The 21,329-nt window shown below is 41.1% G+C and overlaps 1 protein-coding gene across 6 annotated transcripts in view; it reads left to right on the top strand.

The window, feature by feature from the left end:
* The window catches only part of vps8 (VPS8 subunit of CORVET complex), a 681,049-nt gene that overhangs the window by 129,932 nt on the left and 529,788 nt on the right, over positions 1–21,329 (top strand). For all 6 annotated transcript variants that reach the window (XM_069934259.1, XM_069934258.1, XM_069934264.1 and 3 more), the window contains 3 exons: positions 777–823; positions 13,965–14,187; positions 19,633–19,722. In XM_069934259.1, the coding sequence (XP_069790360.1) occupies positions 777–823; positions 13,965–14,187; positions 19,633–19,722 (360 nt within the window). The remainder of the gene's footprint in view (positions 1–776; positions 824–13,964; positions 14,188–19,632; positions 19,723–21,329) is intronic.

Genomic DNA, 21,329 nt, shown 5'->3' with positions numbered 1-21,329 from the left:
TAGATAGAGCTGTGCTCTGAGTGAGAATAATGTAATAATGACATTATTTTCATTCACACTCTTCAGCAATGATTTGAATGGCAGTGCAGATTTGATGGGCTGAATGGTATAATTACATCTCATGATCTTATCACCCCTTTATTATTCTTGCTACCATTGACATGCACAAAAAATTAAATACTTGATGATTAACCTAACCTACTAGTCTTTTGGATGGAAACCCAGACGGTGACAGAATGTCCAAACTCGTCACAAACAACAGCTGAGTCTGTGGAGCTGTAGTCAGGCCCTGTACATGTGTCAGACAAGTGACTGGCCAAACATGTAAAACTTTTATTTCTCCTGCATTCCTCTGGACAGAGCAAATAAAGAGAAGTAATTTCAGGGAGCTGAAGAAAGGACCAACTTGGTTTAAAAAAAATATGTGAGGAAATGCATCTGATTACAGTCACAGGATGAGATACCTTGGAGTAATACAGGAGAATGTTTATTGGACAATGGGATTATTTCCAACAACTGATGAACCAGCAGTTCATAAGTGACTAGGTAGAACTACTTACAATGGGTTTTGTTTCCTGGTTCTGGTATTAGATTCAGATTCACAAACTTCTTGCCAACTGAGGACGATGACAAAGTTTGGTGTTAATTCTGTCTCATTTTGCTCAGTACTTGAGATGAAACTGTGTTTAAAACTCTCGGAAATTATCATGATGTTACCATTTTGTGCTCTGTGATCAAGCAATTAAGGGTACTGACTTTTATCATTTCCTCTGCAGGAGATGGTACCTGTCATGGTTGATTATTGTCTTCTACTAGAACGCATGTAAGTTTCAGCTATTATATCCCATTAATGTCGATGCTAAATTTAAATTTTCCCTTTAGATAAAAAAATGAAGCAACAGTTTGCAAGTGCTTTTTTTTTTAGCTTTGTTTGCAAATTTTTGGTTCCATTAAAATTCTGAAAATAATTAAATTTTGTTGATTTAATTTTTATGTCTCATAAAATGAATATTAACATTCCTAGTGATGATTTCTATGCTCAGAAAAAATGTCCCATTTGCATTGTAAATCCTCGATCTACAAAATGTTGTGAAATATTAATGTTATCAGAGCGTCTGAAAAAAATAATTTGCCTTCATTATGTTGGCCCTGTGGCCATCATGTACATTTTTATTAATGACAAACCACAGTGTAATCTATTGTATGATTTGTACCAAACATTTTTGCTCCTTTCTCTATTCCTTTAAACCAATTTATTTTTTAAAGCCTGGTTGCAATGAATGTTTTCCCGGTAGTTTGTCAGAAGTTAAGAATTGGAAGCAAAAGTAGGCTCCCTGGCTTGGAGGTTTGTGCGGTTCATTAAGATGATGGCTCCCCTCTGACCTCAGCTCTCACTTTGCACTATCAACTTGTCACTGGATTCTCAAAATGTCTGGAAAACTCAGAATCTGCTGTCCAATTATACAGAAATTCTAAAGGGAGTTAATACCCGCGCTTTTCACACACTGGGTTCCCGTGCCCCGTAGGGGCCCAGGTTGACAAACGTGCAAGGTTCCTGTGCTTCCTTTACCACAATAGGGCCACGGGTTGATACAAAGCACCAGTTCCTGCCCTTCCTTTGACACACAGGATTGGTTCCTATGCTCCCTTTACCACACTAGGGTCATGGGTTGACAAAGTGCCAGTTCCCACACTCCTTTTGACATACAGGACTGGTTCCTATGCTCCCTTTACCACTCTAGGGCTTCAGGTTCCTGCTTTTCCTTTACCACACTAGGGCCCACCTGGAATGAGACACAGCACTGGTTCCCATTCTCCCTTTACCACAACATGACCCTGGTTCCTGTGTTCCCCTGACCACATCACAGCACTGGGATTCTACATTTCCTGTACCACATCACAGCACCAGTGGAAGTAGTGGAGGCAAGTACAATATTATCTTTTAAGAAAAAATTGGATTGTTATATGGATAGAAAGGATATGGAGGGTTATGGTCAGAGTGTAGGTCACTGGAACAAGGAGAGTGTAAGAGTTTTGGCATGGACTAGAAGGGCCGTAATGACCTGTTTCCATTCTGTAATTGTTATATGGTTTACCACTCTAGGGCCTCGGGTTTCCATGCTTTTTTTTTACCACCCCAAGGCATTGGATTGAGATATGGCTCTGGTTCCTGTGCTCTTACCATACCAAGACTCTGGGTTTCTGTTCTCCTTTTGACATATAGCTGGTGCTCCTGCACTCCCTTTAAAACACTGGGGCCCCAGATGCCCATGATCCCTTTCACACCTAGCCTCTGGTTCTTGCACTCCCTTTACCACACCACTGCCCTGGGTTTCCATGCAATCTTTGACATGTGACTAAATTTCCTGCTCACCCTTTGACATTCCTTGTCTGGCACTGGAGACCAGTGTCTCACTCATTGTCTGGCATTGGAGACCAGTGTCTCACTCATTGTTCTACACTGGGGCCTGGTGTATCCCCCCTTTCATAGACTGGGGCCTGGTGTATCTCCCCTGTCATAGACTGGGGCCCCGGTGTTTCCCCCTGTCATAGACTGGAGCCCGGTGTATTCCCCCCATCATAGACTGGGGCCCGGTGTATCCCCCCGTCATAGACTGGGGCCCGGTGTATCCCCCCGTCATAGAGTGGGGCCCGGTGTATCCCCCCGTCATAGAGTGGGGCCTGGTGTATTCCCCCCCACCCCATCATGCGCTGGGGCCCGGTGTCTTGCTCTCTGCCCTATGCTGTGGCCCACTGTAATCTCTAACCCAGTAGAAAAATATTTCTCTTTCCATCACCACCAAAATCCTGTGTATTTTGCATTACTGGATCTTGAAATTTATCCTCAATGGATTCAATTGCTAAATAAGTCCTTGGAGTTCGGGATTTCCAAATATCCTCCAGACTTTGGGTGAAGATTTTTTTGAATCCGCATTCACCTCCTCCGCTATCTGCTATTCCACAATCTCATCACACTCTGTATGAAGAGGTTCCCCTTCATCTTCTCCTTGAATATTTCACCTTTCATCTTCATCCCATGAACTCTCTAACTTCAATCATTCTGTGCGAACCAGGTCAAACTCTGTGATCACCTGTTTCTTTATTCATGATAGAAAATATCGTCCAAGTCTACTCAGTCTCTTCTCATTTGGCAAGCCTGTTGTACCCAAACCAAATGTGTGAATGTTTACTGTATTTGCTGTTTGGCAAATTGATAATTGTTTGAAAGAGTTCAAAACATAGTGTTCCAGGTGCACAGTCGCCAAACCTTGTACAATTGCAGTAAGATCTCTTTGCTCTTGTGACTTGCTGTTGACAGTGGTTGAAGTTTAGTTCTGTCCAAGTACCTTGAATGGCCAGATGCTCATGTTCTTCCTTCAGGGTTTTTTAAAATCATAGTTGAAGTTGGGTTTCTTGATGAGGGTTCTGTCCCTACAGAAGCGGATCAATATAGCATTTCTGATGCTTGGACCGTGGTCATTTTTACTGGCTTTTAAAGAAATGCGCTGGGCTGCATTTATGTATAAGCAAAAACATCATGGCAGGAAGAGGATGAGACGCTGAGTGTAGGAAAAACCTGGGTTTTCTGTTGCAAATAAAAGTTTTTGATTTTTTTGAATTTGTGCAATCTGCTTGACTCTACACAGTAGATGTCAGATCATCACTGTTGGCAATGAAATTCTGTGATCACACTACGTCACGCATCGGGGAATGAGCTGATATTCCCTCTTTTCAAAGGTACAGCAGGCGTAAAAGCTTCAAAGGATCCCTTTCAACTGGTCCTGCATGTGATTGACACTTAATAAGTATCCGTGGTCCTTTCTTCTTGTTCCAACAGGCTCTCAGTCCCACCCCCTTCTCGTTTTTCAGATATCACCTACCCCACTTAACCAGGAGATTCTTAGACATGATGGCACCCTGGATGAAAAAGGTTTTACCCCAAATCTTGCCATTGATGCTTTTAACATTTTGTCTTGCATTTGCTGATTTGAGATGAATATGGGTAAATGTAGATGGTGGTTTGGCACAATCTTAAGTGTGTGATGTCAAACCAAGCAAGGTAGATTGCAGCAAGCATTTTCTTGCCTTTGGAAAATATGATCTGTCTGTGACTGTTTTTGGCCATATTCTTCATTAATTCTTTTTAAATTTTTTTATTTTTCACACTATGAACCATATTAATCAAAATACACACAAACATTTCCCTCTTGAATATACATAGTGGCATTTTATCCCCTTTTTTCCCCCTCCCCTCCCTCCTTCCCTCCCTCCTTCCCAACCTCCCTCCTTCCCACCCCCCCTCCAAATCCATTAAACATTTATTAAATTCTTTAAGTCCCAGTGTAACAGCAGCATTGTTATTGAAAGCCATTGCGATCTGATAAAGCTCTGGTAAAGATCTAACTTCCTCTGGAGGTGCGGACGTCACACCCTGCCATTGGAGCCCCGGAGCAATACTACGTCATTCTGAGCTGAAAGGCTCGATGTGCTTCTTTTCTGACTCCTCAGGGGTTTCTCCATCCCTGAATCTTGAGGCTATGTCCCTAGTTCTAGTCTTATCCACCAATGGAAACAACTTTCCTACCTCTATCTTATCTATCCTTTCCATAATTTTATGTTTCTATGAGATTGCCTCTCATTCTTCTGAATTCTCAAGTGCATGGTCCCAGGCGACTCAAAGCCTCATCTCCACAATCCACCCAGTGAACCCCTTCTGCACAACCTCCAAGGCCAGTGTATTCATTCTGAAGTAATGAAATCAGAACTGTACGTCTAGCCACACCGTCACGAATGTAGAGTGAGTAGAACAATGAGCTAAGTGAGGAGGAGATGTTGTTTCCAATTCATACTGACTGGCCTTCTGATGAGGAAATCAAGGATCCAGCAGCAGAGTGAGGTTTTGAAACTTGCTGACCAGCATTGTGGGGAATATTGTGTTGAAAGCTGAAATGTAATAGAGGAAAAGCAGCCTGATGTATGTGTTGCTGTTGTCCAGGTGATCTTGGCCTGGGTGGAGAGCCAGTGAGATTTCATCAACTTTGTGCACTTCAATCATGATTTGGAGGTGGTGTGACTTTGAATGAGCTACATGAAGACAGAAGCAAATATGAGGTTATGCATGTTACAATATAATTGGTTACACAGGCTATACACCACGGCCCAAAAGTTAAATAAATGGGACCCAACAGTATCAGATAGATGTTTTCGCTGTAAGAAGGAAACGGGAACAACAGTACATGCAATTTGGGCATGTGAGAAAGTGGAAAAGTTTTGGGAAGATCTAAATCAGGTATTAAATAAAATCACAGAAAGCAACATACCAAAAAATCCAGAGACCTTTCTTCTAAGTAATATAAGAAGTAAAGAATTAGGCCTCAAATTGGATGAAGCACAAAAGCGATTTATTATGATAGCCTTAGCTGTAGCAAAAAAATGTATAATGTCAACCTGGAAATCAGAAGAGAGCCTGAGAGTACAGCAATGGTACATAGAAATGAATAAATGTATTCCACTGGAAAAAAAATGACATATAATTTAAAAAATAAAGTCACAGTATTCGAACAAATTTGGGAACTGTACACGGAACACAACAGAGAGGGCCTACCGCGGACCTCTAACCCCTAAAATGACAGAATGAGAAGAAGACGAAATGAACTGACCCAGTGTGTAAAAGTAGATGACACAATTTTCTGTTTATTTTCATTGTGTGATGACATTGTTTAATGGGTTTATTGTATTGTATATGTTGAACGTTTAGTGGGTAGGGAGGGGGGTGGGAAGGAGGGAGGGAAGGGAGGGGGGAAAAAGGAGAGAAAATGAAACTGTATATTCAAGAGGGAAATGTTTGTGTGTATTTTGGTTAATATGGTTCATAGTGTGAAAAATAAAAATTAAAAAAAAGACAGAAATTGTAGATGTAATGTCTTTATCACATGCAGGCCCATTGGGGAGACCTGCTGGCAGAATCTCTGAGAGCTCTAAGTACATTGAGTTTACGTATTCTTTTAGAACAAATATAACAGCAGACAATTAAACACCATTTCATTCGTTAAAGTTGGATCGTTTTTGGAGAGCAGGCGACTATTTCCATAGAATTACATAGTTACGTCTTAACTGAGAAGACCATCGCTGAATAGTTAAACCTGAGAATCCAGACTCCTAAACAGCCTTCTTTTACCACTGTACTGAGGGCTGGCTCCATGGATTTACTAACACCCAGATATTGGCTGACTGATTTGATCTTCATTACATGTCAATTGGCAGGATAACCAGTCTCGAACCTTACCTATTTTTCATCCTGGACACTGCAATGCAGTCCAATAAACAATACCATTTGTCAGTTGTTTCTTTCTGTGTATTAATGTTATCCAAAGCTCAAAATACCCCTGTAATGTTGGTAGATGTCAGATTATTTAACAAAGTGTCGTGATAGAAATATCAATTGAAAGAGATTGTCACACCTCTCTGAAGTGGTCTCTGCTGCATGCTGGTAGTCTTCTTCCCACAGACTAGTGTTTGTTCATACAGCCATCCTTGCCATCTCAATACTGATGATTGCACGTGGTGGGGTCATGTTTGAAATAGTCTGATTCTTTTTTTGTATTAATGCCTACTACTGTCTAATGTCTGATTGTAGTTGCCTTATTACCCACAAGATCAAAATCTTGCATCCATGCATCACACATTACCTGTCAATGTGTGCAGCAGTAATTAAAAAGGCAGCTCGCTATCGCCTTCTGGAGTGTAGTTCAGGAAGGGCAATAAATATCAAATTAATTGCTGGAGGAACTCAGCAGGTCGGACAGTTAAAATGGTCACTCAGCATTTCGGTGTGAACGCTTCATCAAGACTAATAAAGAATAAGTGAAATTTCACATCTAAAGGGGGAAAGAATCCTGGGATGGGCTCAGAAGTGAGAGAGACAGTGTGAGAGGTGGAGAGACAAAGTTAGTGCAATGCCATAACTGCACCAGTGATTGGTGTTTGAATCCAGCATTGTCTGTAAGGAGTTTGTACATTCACTCTGTGACTGTGTTGGTTTCCTCTGCGTGATGTGGTTTCCTCTCACCCTTCAAAACGTATTGGGGTTGGAGGTGCATTGGGTGTAATTGGGCGGCACAGGCTCATGGGGCGAAAAGGACTGTTACAGTGCTTTATGTCTAAATTAAAATTTATGTGGAAACCATGAGGAAATGGAGCAGGGAAAGCAAAGTTAGAGAGAAAAATATAGCTGCAGGACCAGGTGAAGAAGAAATAGGAACAATAGAGTTAGAATTGGGTGGGAAATCTAAAATTAGGGATGTTGGTGTTCATGCTGTTAGGTTTAATTGGTCCAAGGGAAATGGGCTGTTCCTGAAGCTTGTGTTGAGCCTCAACCCAACAATGGATGAAGCCAAGATAGTCACACAGAGAGAGTAGGTGTTCAGCAAAATGATCACCCAATCTCACCGAAGTAGAGGAGGCCACACCAAATGCAGTCGATTAGGTTGGACAATGTGCATGTAAAGCTCTGTCTCACCTGGATGGAGATGAGGAAGGTGATGAAGGCGTAAGTTTTACACTTTATGCGGGTACAGGGGGAATTGCCCGGGATGGTTGGAGACGAAAGAGCAGACTTGCGAGTGTCAAAGATTATCCCTGTGAAAAGTGTATAGGGTTGGAAAGTGGAAGATGTGGTTTGTGGTAGGATCGTATTGATGTTGGCAGTGTTGGAGGATAATGTGATGGATGCAGAGGTGGTGGGGTGGAAAGTGAAGACCAGAGGGACTCTGTCCTTATTCTGCTTGGAGGGTAGGGGGGGAGGGGGAGGTGCAGTAAGGGCAGAAGAACAAGAGAGATATGGGTGTGGGCTTTATCAATAACAATAAGGGAGAATCCAAGTATGTCCTCTTGTGGAAGACTTCATCCTTGGAACAGATACAGTTGAGGCAGAGGAATTGTGAGAAAGGAGTGGCATCCTTACAAAGACAGGATGGGAAGAGGTATCATAAGAAGGAAATAAAAATATCTTATGCAGGCCATTTATATCTCACCGAAACTGAGGGACATTTCAGGAGCACTGGAACAATTTGATCTGCAGCGCTGCCAATAATTACAAAGTATAATGGGGATGTGAAAAACTTGGTCAGATATTTCATTTTTGCTGTTATTTCGATTTTCTTTATTTTTCCCTTGATATCCCACTTCAATTCCTCGTCAAGCAGAGTGGGTGATCTTGTATCATTTCTCAGTGCAGTTCTGAACACTTTCATGACAAAAGCTTTGAAGAAATTCTATGAGTGTGAAATATCATTTCAGAAGTTTGGTTCCAATGATACTCTGAAGATAATGTGGATGGATTTTTGAAAGGTTGATAGTCTCTTTCTCTCTGCATCTTTGCTAAAAAGCATTGTTGCTTTTATAATGTAAAAATAGAAAATGCTGGAATCCACCAAGTGGCCAGCATCTGGAATGAATGCCAACAGCTGCGTGTCTGCTATTCCGTGATGAATCAGCTGTGGGTTTCAGCTCTCTGGATTTGGAACAAGCTGTTCCCTTTTACTAGTTAACACTGTTTTATTAATGTGAGTTATGCATTTTAAATGCTGCTGAGAACATGATGATTGCGGTTGCTGCTTTTCATTTCTTCCCCATTTCTGGCTGCCCTGCTCTTGTCTCAAAGCATGAATAGTGTTTGGGACAAAGATGCTTTTTTTTTTCCCTTTATTTGCCCCTGTATTCCACAGTTTTAAATTTGTAATCAAACAAAATTCGCATGTTGATTGAAGTGCACATTCCAGATTTTAAACAAGGTAATTTGTATACATTTTGTTTTTGCCATGTAGAAAATGCAGAACTTTTTAAACATAGACCCCTCATTTCAGGGCATCATAATATTTGGAACATAGCAATAAAATGTATATTAAAGTAGTTGTATTTAGTATTTTGTTGCATATCTCTTGCATGCACTGACTGAAGTCAGTGATTCATGGACATCAACAGGTGCTGAATATCTTCTCTGGTGATACATGTTTCCAGGGCTTGTTCTCTTAAGTTTTCTCTTCAGCATATGGAAGTCATGCTCAAAGAGATTTAGATTGGGTGACTGACTTGGCCATTCAAGAATTTTTCAGTGTTTAATTCTGAAAAGCTCTTTTGTTGCTTTTGCAGCATGCTTGGGATCATTTTCTTACTGTAGGATGAAGCACCATCCAAAGAGTTTGGAGGCATTTGCTTGAACTTGTACAGATAAAATGTTTCTGTACAACTCAGACTTCATTGTTCTACTGCCATCAATAGTTACATCATCAATGAAGATACACTGCCCTCCATAATGTTTGGGGCAAAGACCCTATTTTTTTCCCCTTTGCCCCTGTGCTCCACAGTTTTAAATTTATAGTCAAACAATTCACATGTAATTAAAGTGCATATTCCAGATTATTTGTGTACATTTTGGTTTGACCTTGTAGAAATTTTACACATTGTATCCTCAGTTCAGGACGCCATAAAATTTTGGACATAGTAGTGGTATGTATTGTAAAGTAGTCATGTTTGGTACTTTGTTGCATATCCCTTGCATGCAATGATTGCTTGAAGTCTGTGATTCATAGACATCACCAGGTGCTGAGTAGCTTCTCTGGTAATGCTCTGCCAGCCCTCTTCAGCTCCTGTTTTTTTACAAATAACCTTGAATAAAATCTGGTATGTGCACTTTATTCAACTATGAATTGTTTGATTATAAATTTAAAACTGAGGAGCATAGGGACAAATAGAGGAAAAAATGTCAGTCGCAAAAATTATGGAGGGCACTGTATTTGAGTGTTACTTTGCTTTCTAATTGTGAAGAGTCTGCTGCAACTAGTTCAAGGACACTTCCTTTGCCCTGTGTTTTCATCATCCAGTTTCCTGGTCATATTGTATCTTCTGTATTATCATGTGAAAATTCCTCATTTGACAGGGCATTTGAATCTATTCAATTTATTGTGTTCACTTAAAATTTAGACATACAGCACAGTAATAGGGCCATTTCAGCCCAATTTACACCCAACCAACCAACACCCCGGTATGTTTCAAACAGTGGGAGGAAACCAGAGCTCCTGGGGAAAATCCACGCACACACAGGGAGAACATGCAAGCACCTTGCAGACAGCACGGGATTCGAACCCCAGTCCCAATCGGTGGTGCTGTCAAGGCAATGCCTAACCGCTACACCAACTGTGCCGCTTTTACAAACTTCCTGAGCCAGTTCCCCATATCCTCTTCCATCACATCAGATCCAATGGACCATCCTCTGCGTCTCATGCAGCACGGAACAGACCTTCAGCCCAACTTGTCCATGCCAACCAAGTTGGAATTCAAGGCTTATCCCATTTACCTGTGTTTGGTCAATATCCTTTTTAGACCTTGTCCTTAAATTTGTCTAAATGTCTCTTGAATGTTAGAATTGTGCCCACTTCAACAGTTTCCTCTGGCAGGTCATTCCAGAAATGGATTGCCCTTTGAGTTAAAAGATTGCCTATCTTAAATCTCCCCCCCACCCCCTCATCTTTACTCTCCAGTTTTAAGAATTGTTTACCCTGGAGAAAACACTGAGCATTCATTTTATCCATGTCCTCATAATTTTATAGACCTCTCCAAGATCACCCCTCACCCTTCTACAGTGTTGAGAATAAAAACTCAGCCAATCCAATCTCTCCCTACAACTCAAACTCTCTCATCCTGACAACATTCTGGGTAATTTCTTACGCACTCCTTCCAGTTTATTAATTTCTTCACACCTCAGATATAATGGGATGGCCTGGAAAATCTTCCCCTCCCTATCCCTTCTCATTTTGCATTCTGTGAGATCTTTGATTCTTTTGCCTGTAACCTATGCAAAGAAATAATTCATAGCAGCCAATTAACCTTGTAGCATGCCTTAGCGATGTGGGAGGAACATGGAGGAAGGCCACAAGGAGAGAACAGGCCAACCGCACACGAGCACCACTGAGTGTCAGAATTCAATCTGAATCCCTTTGAAACCCATACATCAGTGAGGATGATGAATTATATTCTGAATTTTTACATTCACGGCAACTCAAGGTTTTTTTAATATCCAATACTTTTTCAGCTTTAGCGTCCTTTGCACAATAAAAAGGTGCAAGTGTTCCAGAATTGCTGGTGCAGACATCTTGCTCTCCCATTCCCCAGCCTCAACCTTTACTTGAGTTCCTTGTGCTAGGTTTTCGCTTGTCTAAATCAGAATTCATTGTCATGAAATTCGGTGTTTTGGGCGGCAACATCGTAGTGCAAACGTTCATATTAAAACCATCTTACGACATTTATATATAAAATAATAATAACCATAATCGTGGAAGAAGGTGAGGCCCTGTCTTTGGTTCATTGATCATTCAGGAATCTGATGGCAGTGGGGAAGAAGCTGTCCTTGTGCCATTGAGTGCTCATCTTTAGGCGCCTGTACCTTTTCCCCGATGGTAGCAGAGAGAAGAGAGCATGGCCTGGTGTTGGGGGTCTTTGAAGATAGAGGCTGCTTTTTTAAGACATGGCCTCATGTGGATGTCCTCGATGGAGTGAAGTCTGGTGCCTGTGACGTTGCAGGCCGAGTTAACAACCCTCCGGAGTTTATTCTTGTCCTGAGAATTGGCGCCTCTACCAGGCAGTGATGCCACCAGTCAGAACGCTCTCCACAGTACATCTGTTGAATTTTAAAAGATTCGTCGGTGACGTACCGAACCGCCTCAGACACCTCACAAACTATAACCACTGGCAAGGCTGCTTTGTGATCACATCAACATGGAGGCCCCAGGACAGATCCTCGGAGATGTTGACACCCAGGAATTTGAAACTTATTGACCCTCTCCCCGACTGAGCCCTCAATGAGATCTGGGCCATGTTTCCCCTGACTGCTTCCTGAAGGCAACAATTATCTTGATTTTGCTGACATTGAGCGCAAGGTTGTTGTCGTTACACCATTCAATGAGCTGATCTATCTCCCTGTACACTTCCTCATTGCCGTTTGTGATTTTGCCGACACCTGTGGATATTATGCTTATAGAAAGCATTGGAATAGTGCCTGGCCATGCAGTCATGGGTGTATAGTGAGTAGAGCAGTGGGCTAAGAATGCATCCTTGGGGTGTGCTTGTGTTGATGTCAGTGAGGAGGAGATATTGTTTCCAATTCGTACTGACTGTGTCTTCCAATGAGAAAATCAAGGACCCAGTCGCAGAGTGGGGTACAGAGGCCTAGAGTTTGTAGCTTCTTGACCAGCACTGAGGGAATAATGGTATTGAAGGCTGTGCTGTAGTCAGTGAAGAGCAGCCGTATGTATGAATTGCTGTTTTCGAGGTGATTCAGAGCTGAGTGGAGAGCCAGCGATATTGCATCTGCTGTGGAGAGGTTGTGACGATAGGTGACTTGCAGTGGGTCCAGATCTTTACTTAGATACATATTAATTCTGTTCATCACCAGCCTCTCAAAGCATTGCATTACAGTAGAAGTTACTGCTACTGGGCAGTAGTTGTTGAGTTAGCTCATGCTTCTCTTCTTGGGTTCCAGGATGATTGATGCCCTTTTGCAGCTGGTGGGAACCTCTCACTGCTACAGTGAGGTTGAAAATGTCCGTGAACACTCGGTTAGTTGGTTGGCGCTGATTTTCAGTACCCTGTCAGGTACAGCATCAGGGCCTGACGCCTTGTGAGGGTTCACCCTCTTGAATAACATTCTGACATCGCTCTCAGGGACAGATATCATAGGGTCCTCAGCTTTTTCAGGGATTCTAGTAGGCATTGTTTGGTGGTTCTTCTCAAAGTAGGCATAGAAGGTGTTCAGCTCATTGGGTAATGAAGAATTGCACTCATCTTAGTATTCGCCTTTGCTTTGTAGGCTGTAATGAAATTGTCAAAGCTGCAGTGAATTGGTGAGGGAGAGTATGTCAGAGCAGGGTAATGAATAAGCTGAGCAGCCTTGAATCCAGAAAGACAATTCAGATGCAAAGGAGAATTGCAAAGATATTCTCAGGGCAGGTGTGGAGAAACAGTTGGGCAAACAAGAATTGCATTTATTTTGAATGGGAGAGGCTGAGGGGAGGCTTGGTTAAAGTGTATAAAATAGAGTGGCCAAGATAAAATGAATGGAGATGGCTGTGGGCACAGGCATTTGTCAGTTGGAATTTTGGGGAGTTGAGGAGACAATGCTTTTGCATGGAAGGTGGTGGTGGTGGTTGAGAAATTACTTCTGAGAGTGTGATGGAGAAAGAAATTCTAATTGCATTTAAACAGTCCCTGTGGATGGTGGGATTGTGCTACCTTCATTATTCCAAATTTTGAGAGATTTCTTTTCCATGAAGATTTTCTGTATTTTGTCCATTAAAATTATAGTTCAGATAGAAAGTTTCAATTTATGAAATTGTGGGGCCCATTCTTAGAATTTGTTTTATAATTGGAAGAATTAACAATTACTCTATGTTCCGGTGGTTCTCCGGGGGTCGCCAGTGGTTCCAGATTATTGATTTTTCTTTTATTAATTCCAAAGGTAACCTTGATTAGAAGGAGGGGTTAGATTAGAGTTAAGTTTTAGGTTTTTTTCTTTTTGTCCTTATTGTAATTTCAATAAAAGGGTTTAACATGGTTGCATGGATCAATTCAATTAAATATTTTTGAGGTATTACAAGCAATTATTGATGTAGTTTGATTTACTTTTTTATTGGCTTTTTTTCTTCATGTGTGCTTACTTGTATACAAATGAATTATATAATTGTTAATTTTGCATTTATGCTCATTCGTTGAACTTAATAAAAATATTTTAAAAAGTAAAGAAATTATACTTGAACTTTCATTGCATCCCAGAGGTGCAAACTTCCAAAATAATCTTTTTTTCATGTTTGTTTCAATATATTTGTATGATACATTTTGTATGTTACATACAAAATATTTATTTTGTATGAATTTATTTCATCATGAAATAAACTAAATTTCTTTTGATATAGAGATCTTCTGTTTGGCCAAATCTACAATAAATTGAGTGAGATCTCCGTGGCAAAAGGAGTATTTCTTGAATGTCTGGAGCCCTACATTTTAAACGACAAGTTAACAAGCATCACACCACAGGTTATGAAGGATCTGCTCATCCACTTTCAGGACAGAGACATGATGGAAAACATTGAAGCATGCATTGTGCACATGGATATTACAAGTTTGGACATTCAACAGGTAAATTCATGTTGATTTTTGCTCTTTCTCCCTTAATGTAGATTATTTGTTCCCTTGCATGTTAGAATGGTCTCTTTGAACTCAACTCTCTTAGCCTCAAGTGCCTGCTACATCAGCAATATGTCCTCTTTTCTGAAAGTGCCTGCAGAATATATTTCTCAGAATACTGTCAACTTATTGCCATTTTGCTGGGAAGTCTGTTCCTGCTCCAAAGTTACAAAAAAAAGGGAGTCTTGTTCATATATTACAATGACTGTCAGACAGGTTTATGCAACAATGATAAAAGCATATTAACAAAAGTTTCTTCTGGATCAGTGAAATATCTACCCATAATTTTTCTGCTCCATGTGAGTTTATTGTCACCGAAATTGTAATTTGCCGCAGCCACACCGGTAACAAGATGCACTAACTACGACAATATGCATTAAATTACCACAATATGCTAAGGCATAACAATGAATCATAAATATTAAAAGATCAATAAATAAATATTCATAGTTGCAGTTAGTACAAAAATGTGATATTTTATTATTGCAGACAGATCTTTTGGTCGTCCCAAATAGTTATGGTTTGGGTTAGGGTAGAACAGGGAAGTTCAAGAGTCTGAGATAGCTGTTGGACGACAACTGTTCTTGAACCTAGAGGTGTTGGTTTTCTGTCTGGTGTACCTTCTGCCTGAAGGTAGCAGAGGTTCTGACCTGGATGATGGGGGTCCTTTATGATGTTTGCTTCCTTCCTGATGGTAGTAACTCACAGAGATGTCTTCAATAGGCTGTGATGGACTTGGCTAGGTTTGGTGCCTTCTACAGCCTTTTGCATTTCGAGACCCTCCAGATCCCAAACCAGGTCATGATGCAATCAGTCAGTATAGTTTCCAGTGTACATCCGGACAGGTTTGATAAAGTAATTGACGACTTGCCAAATCACCTCAGAAAGTAGTTGGTGTAACTTTTTCACAGCTGCCTTAACGTTCAGGCCCCACGAGCTGTCTTCCTAAATGTGGACTGTTAGAAATTTGAAGTTGCTGACCCTCACCACTGCTGTCCAATCAATGAAGACAGGTTCATGGTTCCTTCACTTCCTGAAGTTCATAATTTGCTCCCTGATATTCCTGAAGTTATTCTGATTGAACAAGATTATTCTTCTGGCACTACTCCACCAGATTCTTGATTGGCATCTTGTATTCTGGCTCTTCATTTGCCACTCTGATTGGGTCTTCCCGTGAGGAAATCAAGGATCCAGTTGTAAAGGGATAAACAGCATCCCAGTTTCCTGAGTTTGATTAGTTTTTTCTGGTAAGATAGTATAAAATGCCGAATGATCAATGATCTTGTGATCCAGGTGATCTAACAGAGTGGAGCGCAGCAAGAAGGCATTTGCTTTTGACCTTTGGTGACTTTTGAGGAACTGAAGCATGTCCTGGCAAGGCTGGATTAAGGCCAACTGATGCCCTAAGCATAGCCCAACAATGGTTTCCCATTGACCCTCTAAATGACAAGATATTAAGACTCAATCAGTTTTGAATGTGAAATAATAGATGAAAAATTCAGTTTTCTTCCAGGCCAGACCCCACAACTATATTAAATATAACCTGCATATGTATGTTTTATTTATTGTGGGGGCCCTAGTTCAGCTGCACCATGGTAAATCTGGCACTGGAAAATAAAAACTCTGTGGTACCCTCTTTTTTTTCTTTGGCTTGGCTTCGCGGACGAAGATTTATGGAGGGGGTAAAAAGTCCACATCAGCTGCAGGCTCGTTTGTGGCTGACAAGTCCGATGCGGGACAGGCAGACACGATTGCAGCGGTTGCAAGGGAAAATTGGTTGGTTGGGGTTGGGTGTTGGGTTTTTCCTCCTTTGCCTTTTGTCAGTGAGGTGGGCTCTGCGGTCTTCTTCAAAGGAGGTTGCTGCCCGCCAAACTGTGAGGCGCCAAGATGCACGGTTTGAGGCGTTATCAGCCCACTGGCGGTGGTCAATGTGGCAGGCACCAAGAGATTTCTTTAGGCAGTCCTTGTACCTTTTCTTTGGTGCACCTCTGTCACGGTGGCCAGTGGAGAGCTCGCCATATAACACGATCTTGGGAAGGCGATGGTCCTCCATTCTGGAGACGTGACCCATCCAGCGCAGCTGGATCTTCAGCAGCGTGGACTCGATGCTGTCGACCTCTGCCATCTCGAGTACTTCGACGTTAGGGGTGTAAGCGCTCCAATGGATGTTGAGGATGGAGCGGAGACAACGCTGGTGGAAGCGTTCTAGGAGCCATAGGTGGTGCCGGTAGAGGACCCATGATTCGGAGCCGAACAGGAGTGTGGGTATGACAACGGCTCTGTATACGCTTAAGCACGTGCTTAATGCTTAATCCAGGCCTGTGTCCTGGTCCTTCCTGATGATGTACTCCATAACTAACCTTTTAAAGCACTTCTTCATAGCTGACAACAATGCCACCAACCAATAGTGGTTGAGACGGGACAGCTCGCTCTTGAGCTCTGGTATTTTGAAGCAGATGGGGACCTGTGACCATTGTATTGAGAGGATGAAAAATCAAATTTTATTTTAACTTTTGATATTACAAAATGTCGTTCAGGTTTACAAACTCAATTTGGTAAACAGATAAAGATAGATCACCTTTTATTTGGAGTGACTTTTTTTGAAATGTTGATTTATTCAGTTATTTCGGTGATAGAAGATTGTTTATTAGATCCAAGGAATATTTATGTATTGTTTTCTTAGAGTAGTTGTTTTTTGAATGAAGAGGATTAATTGAGGTTCCTTTTGCCATCTTGAGTGTTGAGAGGTCAAGAGCACTGTTCAAAAATTAGTGGAGGGTTGACCAGAACCAGAATTAGAACTTATTGATATGAACGGGTAACAAAATTTGTTGTTTTGCGGGAGCATTACATTTCAAAACAAAAATGGTGCAAGACAATAGAAGTGAGAGTAGTTTATTATCCATTCAGAAATCTGATGGCCGAGGGGAAAAAGCTGTCTTTGTGCTGCTGGGTGCTTGTCTTCAGGTTCCTTTATCTCTTTCCTGATGGTAGGAAAACGAAGAGCTTATGACCTAGATGGTGAGGGTCCTTGAGGATAGAGGCTGCTTTCCGAAGACACCACCTCTTTTAGATGTCCTCGATGGAGTGAAGACTGATGCCCCTGATGTTTCTGGCCAGATTAACAATTGTGTTTTTTTTTTCTCCCTGTCCTGTGCATTGGCTTCTCCATACCAGACAGTGATGCAACCAGTCAGAATGTCCTCCACAGTACACCTGTAAAATTCCTTAGTACACTATTTCTTATAGGTAACTTGTTTTCTGTGGCTGTGCATTTGAGTTGCAATAGTTCTGAACAGGAACAGGTGATGATTCCTGTCGGAGCTGCACACAGAGTCACTGCTATAAGATACCATCTTTCCTGGTGCAAGGAGCCATCTGACCACCTGTTTTCTGATCAACATTCTCTTTAGCTTCTTTCATTTTATTTGTAAGACCTTGAAGTACATGTCAGTGAGCAGCATTAAATATGAAATTAAAAAGTAACCGATTTTTGCAAAGATTGTTATTTTATGGGCAATGCAAAAATGTAAGTTCTTTATCCTGTTGATAAATCTCATGCCATTGTTATAATTTGAGGATGGTGTAATTTAGGAAACCTTGTCATCCCTCGTCATATTAACAAATGAGAAGTACAGGTAAATGCTTGCTTAAGCCCAATTAAAGTTGAGTGAGTGACCACAATGTACTTATGTACTGAAATGCTTGCATGTTGCTCCACAGTAATGTACCTGTACATGGTAACGTACAATGAATTAACAGTGTAAATTAAATGATCACAAGAGAAAAAAGATAATACATATGAAAAGAGAGATAAATGTTTACAGTTGCAGTTAATGCAAAAACACATTATGTTGCAATAGGACAGACAGATCTTTGGTGCTCCTGGAGTAATATTAAGGTTGTAGGCACCCGATCATTGTACATTGTGGGCATCTGGCAATTCTAGGCAGGAGTCTCATCTAGCTGTTAGGCATTGAAAGTAATACACAAAGGCCTCAAAGTCGCTTCATCAGAGGGATCCTGGAATCACTTTAAAGAAATGATGGAAGGGAACATAATCCTGGCAAATTTATTGCAGTTGATAAAATAAACCAATGTGAGGGTGGCTGCTTAAGAATGGATTAAAATGAAAATAGGAGGAACATTTGACCATTCAGTCGATTGTAAAATTTAAAAGATATTGAGATGTGTGCACGGATGGGAAAGATTTTGAGGTAAATGGGGTTAGATTGGTCAGCATGGACAAATTGGGCTGAAGGGGTATTTCTTGCTATTAAACTCTGAATCTGTGCATTTAAGTAGTGACAGAGAGCATTGACGAGGGCAGGACAGTGGACGTTAGCAGGCCTTTGTCAAGGACCCACATGGCTTGCTGACATGGAAAATCACATCACATGGGTGAACTGGCCAATTGGATGTAGAATTGCTTGATGGTGGGAAGCAGAGGGTCACAGTGTAAGCTTGTAATTCAGACTGTGACAGCTGTTGTGTTGCCAGGAACAGCAAATGGCTCGGCCAATGAGACTTTCTGAGTCAGACAACTTAGTCAGCATGTGCACGTTAGGCTAAAGAGCCTGTTTCTATGCTATAAAACTCTGAGTCAATGATCTCCCTCTCAAGCCAGTCAGAGTTATAGCACAGCGTACAGAAACAGATCCTTCATCCCTGGAGGGTCGGCGAATGAGGGGAAATTTGGAGTAGACAACATTATGAAAGATATGGTGGAGATGAATGCAACAGGGTTTTTCCTCTAAGGTTGGGTGAGACAAGAACTGGAGGACATGGGCTAAGGGTGAAAAGTGAAATGTTTAAAAGGAACATTGTGGGATGCTTCACACAGAGACTGGTGAGAGTGTGCAATGAGCTGCCAGCTGAAGTCAACATTTAAGAAAAAATTGGACAGGTACATGAATGGGTGGGATATGGTCTGGGAGCAAGTATTTGTGATGAGACTATAATAGTTTGGCACAGCCTAGATAGGCTGAAGAGCCCGTTCATGTTCTATGGACATTCATCCCATTCAGTGATAAGTCAATATGTTCCACTCTTGTAGTTTTGTTATAGTTTATGTCTGAAACTTATGAAATCAGTTGAATTGGTTTCAGAGGTACACTGCATTGCACTGCAGTGACTATATGTTGCATTTACCAGACATGAATTTCTTGGCAAGAATGTTTGAATCTTGATAAATTACCTAACTTTTAATTAAAAATGTGTCTGCCTCCAGAGGATTGATACTAAATCTGAAAATAAGTTTAAATTTCTGTTGTTGTTTCCGTCTATGTATTCTTTAACTCCATTGCGATAAATCCATTGTTCTGTGATTCACATGAGTCCACTCCTCCATTTGTCCTTTTGGACCTTTTTGTCTAACTCTAACTACTTGTGTTCCAGGTGGTCCATATGTGCTGGGAACACTCACTGTATGATGCCATGATCTATGTGTACAATCGAGGAATGAATGACTACATTGCACCTATGGAGGTATGTCGATCAGGTGGAGGGTATGGGAATGTTACCAGTTTCATATTTCCCCTCCTGGTCTCAGATCATTCTGTACAGGAAATATTAGTTGCTGTTTATCTCCCAATCTGATTGGCTTGAACTGAATATTTTCCAGTAACAGTATTTTCCAGGGTCATTAATGAGTCAATCACCATGGTGGATCTGGAGCCCATGTTGACCAGTGAGGATGACAGGTTTCCTTCCCTGAAGGACATTGGTAAAACAGTTGAATTTTCACAAAAATGCAATGGTTTTGTAGCTATCATTTGTGACTGGTCTGGAGTACTAATTCTTTCTTGACAGTGGAAGTTCCCCAGCAACCAGTGTTCTGGGACTGGTGTTATAATATGGTTCAAGGTGGATTACCTCCACCTCCAGGGCATAGAGTGATTTGTCACACAATATGATGTGCCATGGTGGAAGACAAAATTGAACTGATAAACTGGGTCAGCATGAAATTTTTTTCAGCTATTATACTGCAAGCCCATTGACAATCAGTATGACAGTTAAAATAAGTCCGATGTATCATCTTTCCCATTTCTGAACAGCAGCCTAGAATACAGACCTAGGAAGTCTGGAGCTGTTGCTATCCTCCTGTCCTTAGATTGTGTAGTATGTTCATGTTGACACCTGTAAAATGATGGCAGATATAATCATAATGGCTGAAAGACTTTTTTGAACAGTTTCTGCAAAATATTAGATGCATTGTTTCATGTTGAAAATACCCTGATCTTGCTAAGACTGTGAACATCAGCTGAACTACTGCCTTCGCATTGTTTCGCTGAATCATTGATAACCTTTAACATTTCAATGAAGTAGCTGACATTCCACTTCGCTGCTTGTGACTTCTGTGAATATCTTCAGTTAACATGGAAGACAATAAATGGCTACTGGCCTCTTGGTTAGCATAGCAGTTAGCATGAGGCTATTACAGTGCCATCGACTTGGGTTTGAATCCAGCCTTTTGGTATGTTTTCCCTGCGTCTGCGAGGGTTTCCTCCCACCCTCCACAATTCACAGTTCATTTGAATGCAATTGGGTCTCCCACGCTGTAAATAAAATTTAAATTAAAATATAAAAAGGGAAGCAAGATCAAGTTTTGTTTTTATGATAGATTAGAAAGCTCTGATGACTTGCTTTAGCCTTAGTCCCCTAAATTGACAAGAAATCAGTGGTTCCAACAAGTAGGGCTTTAAGCTAATGATGAGATCATTTGAATCATCAAATGTGACAGTTTTAAGGTAAGTAACAAGGTGGATTTTCTTTCCCTTCATTGTTTTTGCTTTTAAATTTAATCACCAATGAAAGAGTAGAAGCTTTCTTTTTACTTTGTGGCTGACATTTCAAAATATTCTGTCTCCTCTGTGAATGCCAAGAAGTCAGGGCAAGATGGGACACTTCTTAAAATCAATGATCATAATCAGGAGGCAACTTTCCACCTGTGATGCTAAAAGGTTGGGTGAATTTCATTTGGAAACAGGAAGTTGGAGAGGTGAACTTGTTACTAAATCTCATGGAATAAAGAACAAACACTGTTCAGCTGAGCAAGCCACGCTGTGTCCTTAGTTTATTCGGTGCAACTCCAT

Source organism: Narcine bancroftii, chromosome 4 (assembly GCF_036971445.1).
Source record: "Narcine bancroftii isolate sNarBan1 chromosome 4, sNarBan1.hap1, whole genome shotgun sequence".
Taxonomy (NCBI): Eukaryota; Metazoa; Chordata; class Chondrichthyes; order Torpediniformes; family Narcinidae; genus Narcine; species Narcine bancroftii.
The sequence above is the reverse complement of the archived record's forward strand: the minus strand, read 5'-3'. Positions and strand labels throughout refer to the sequence as shown.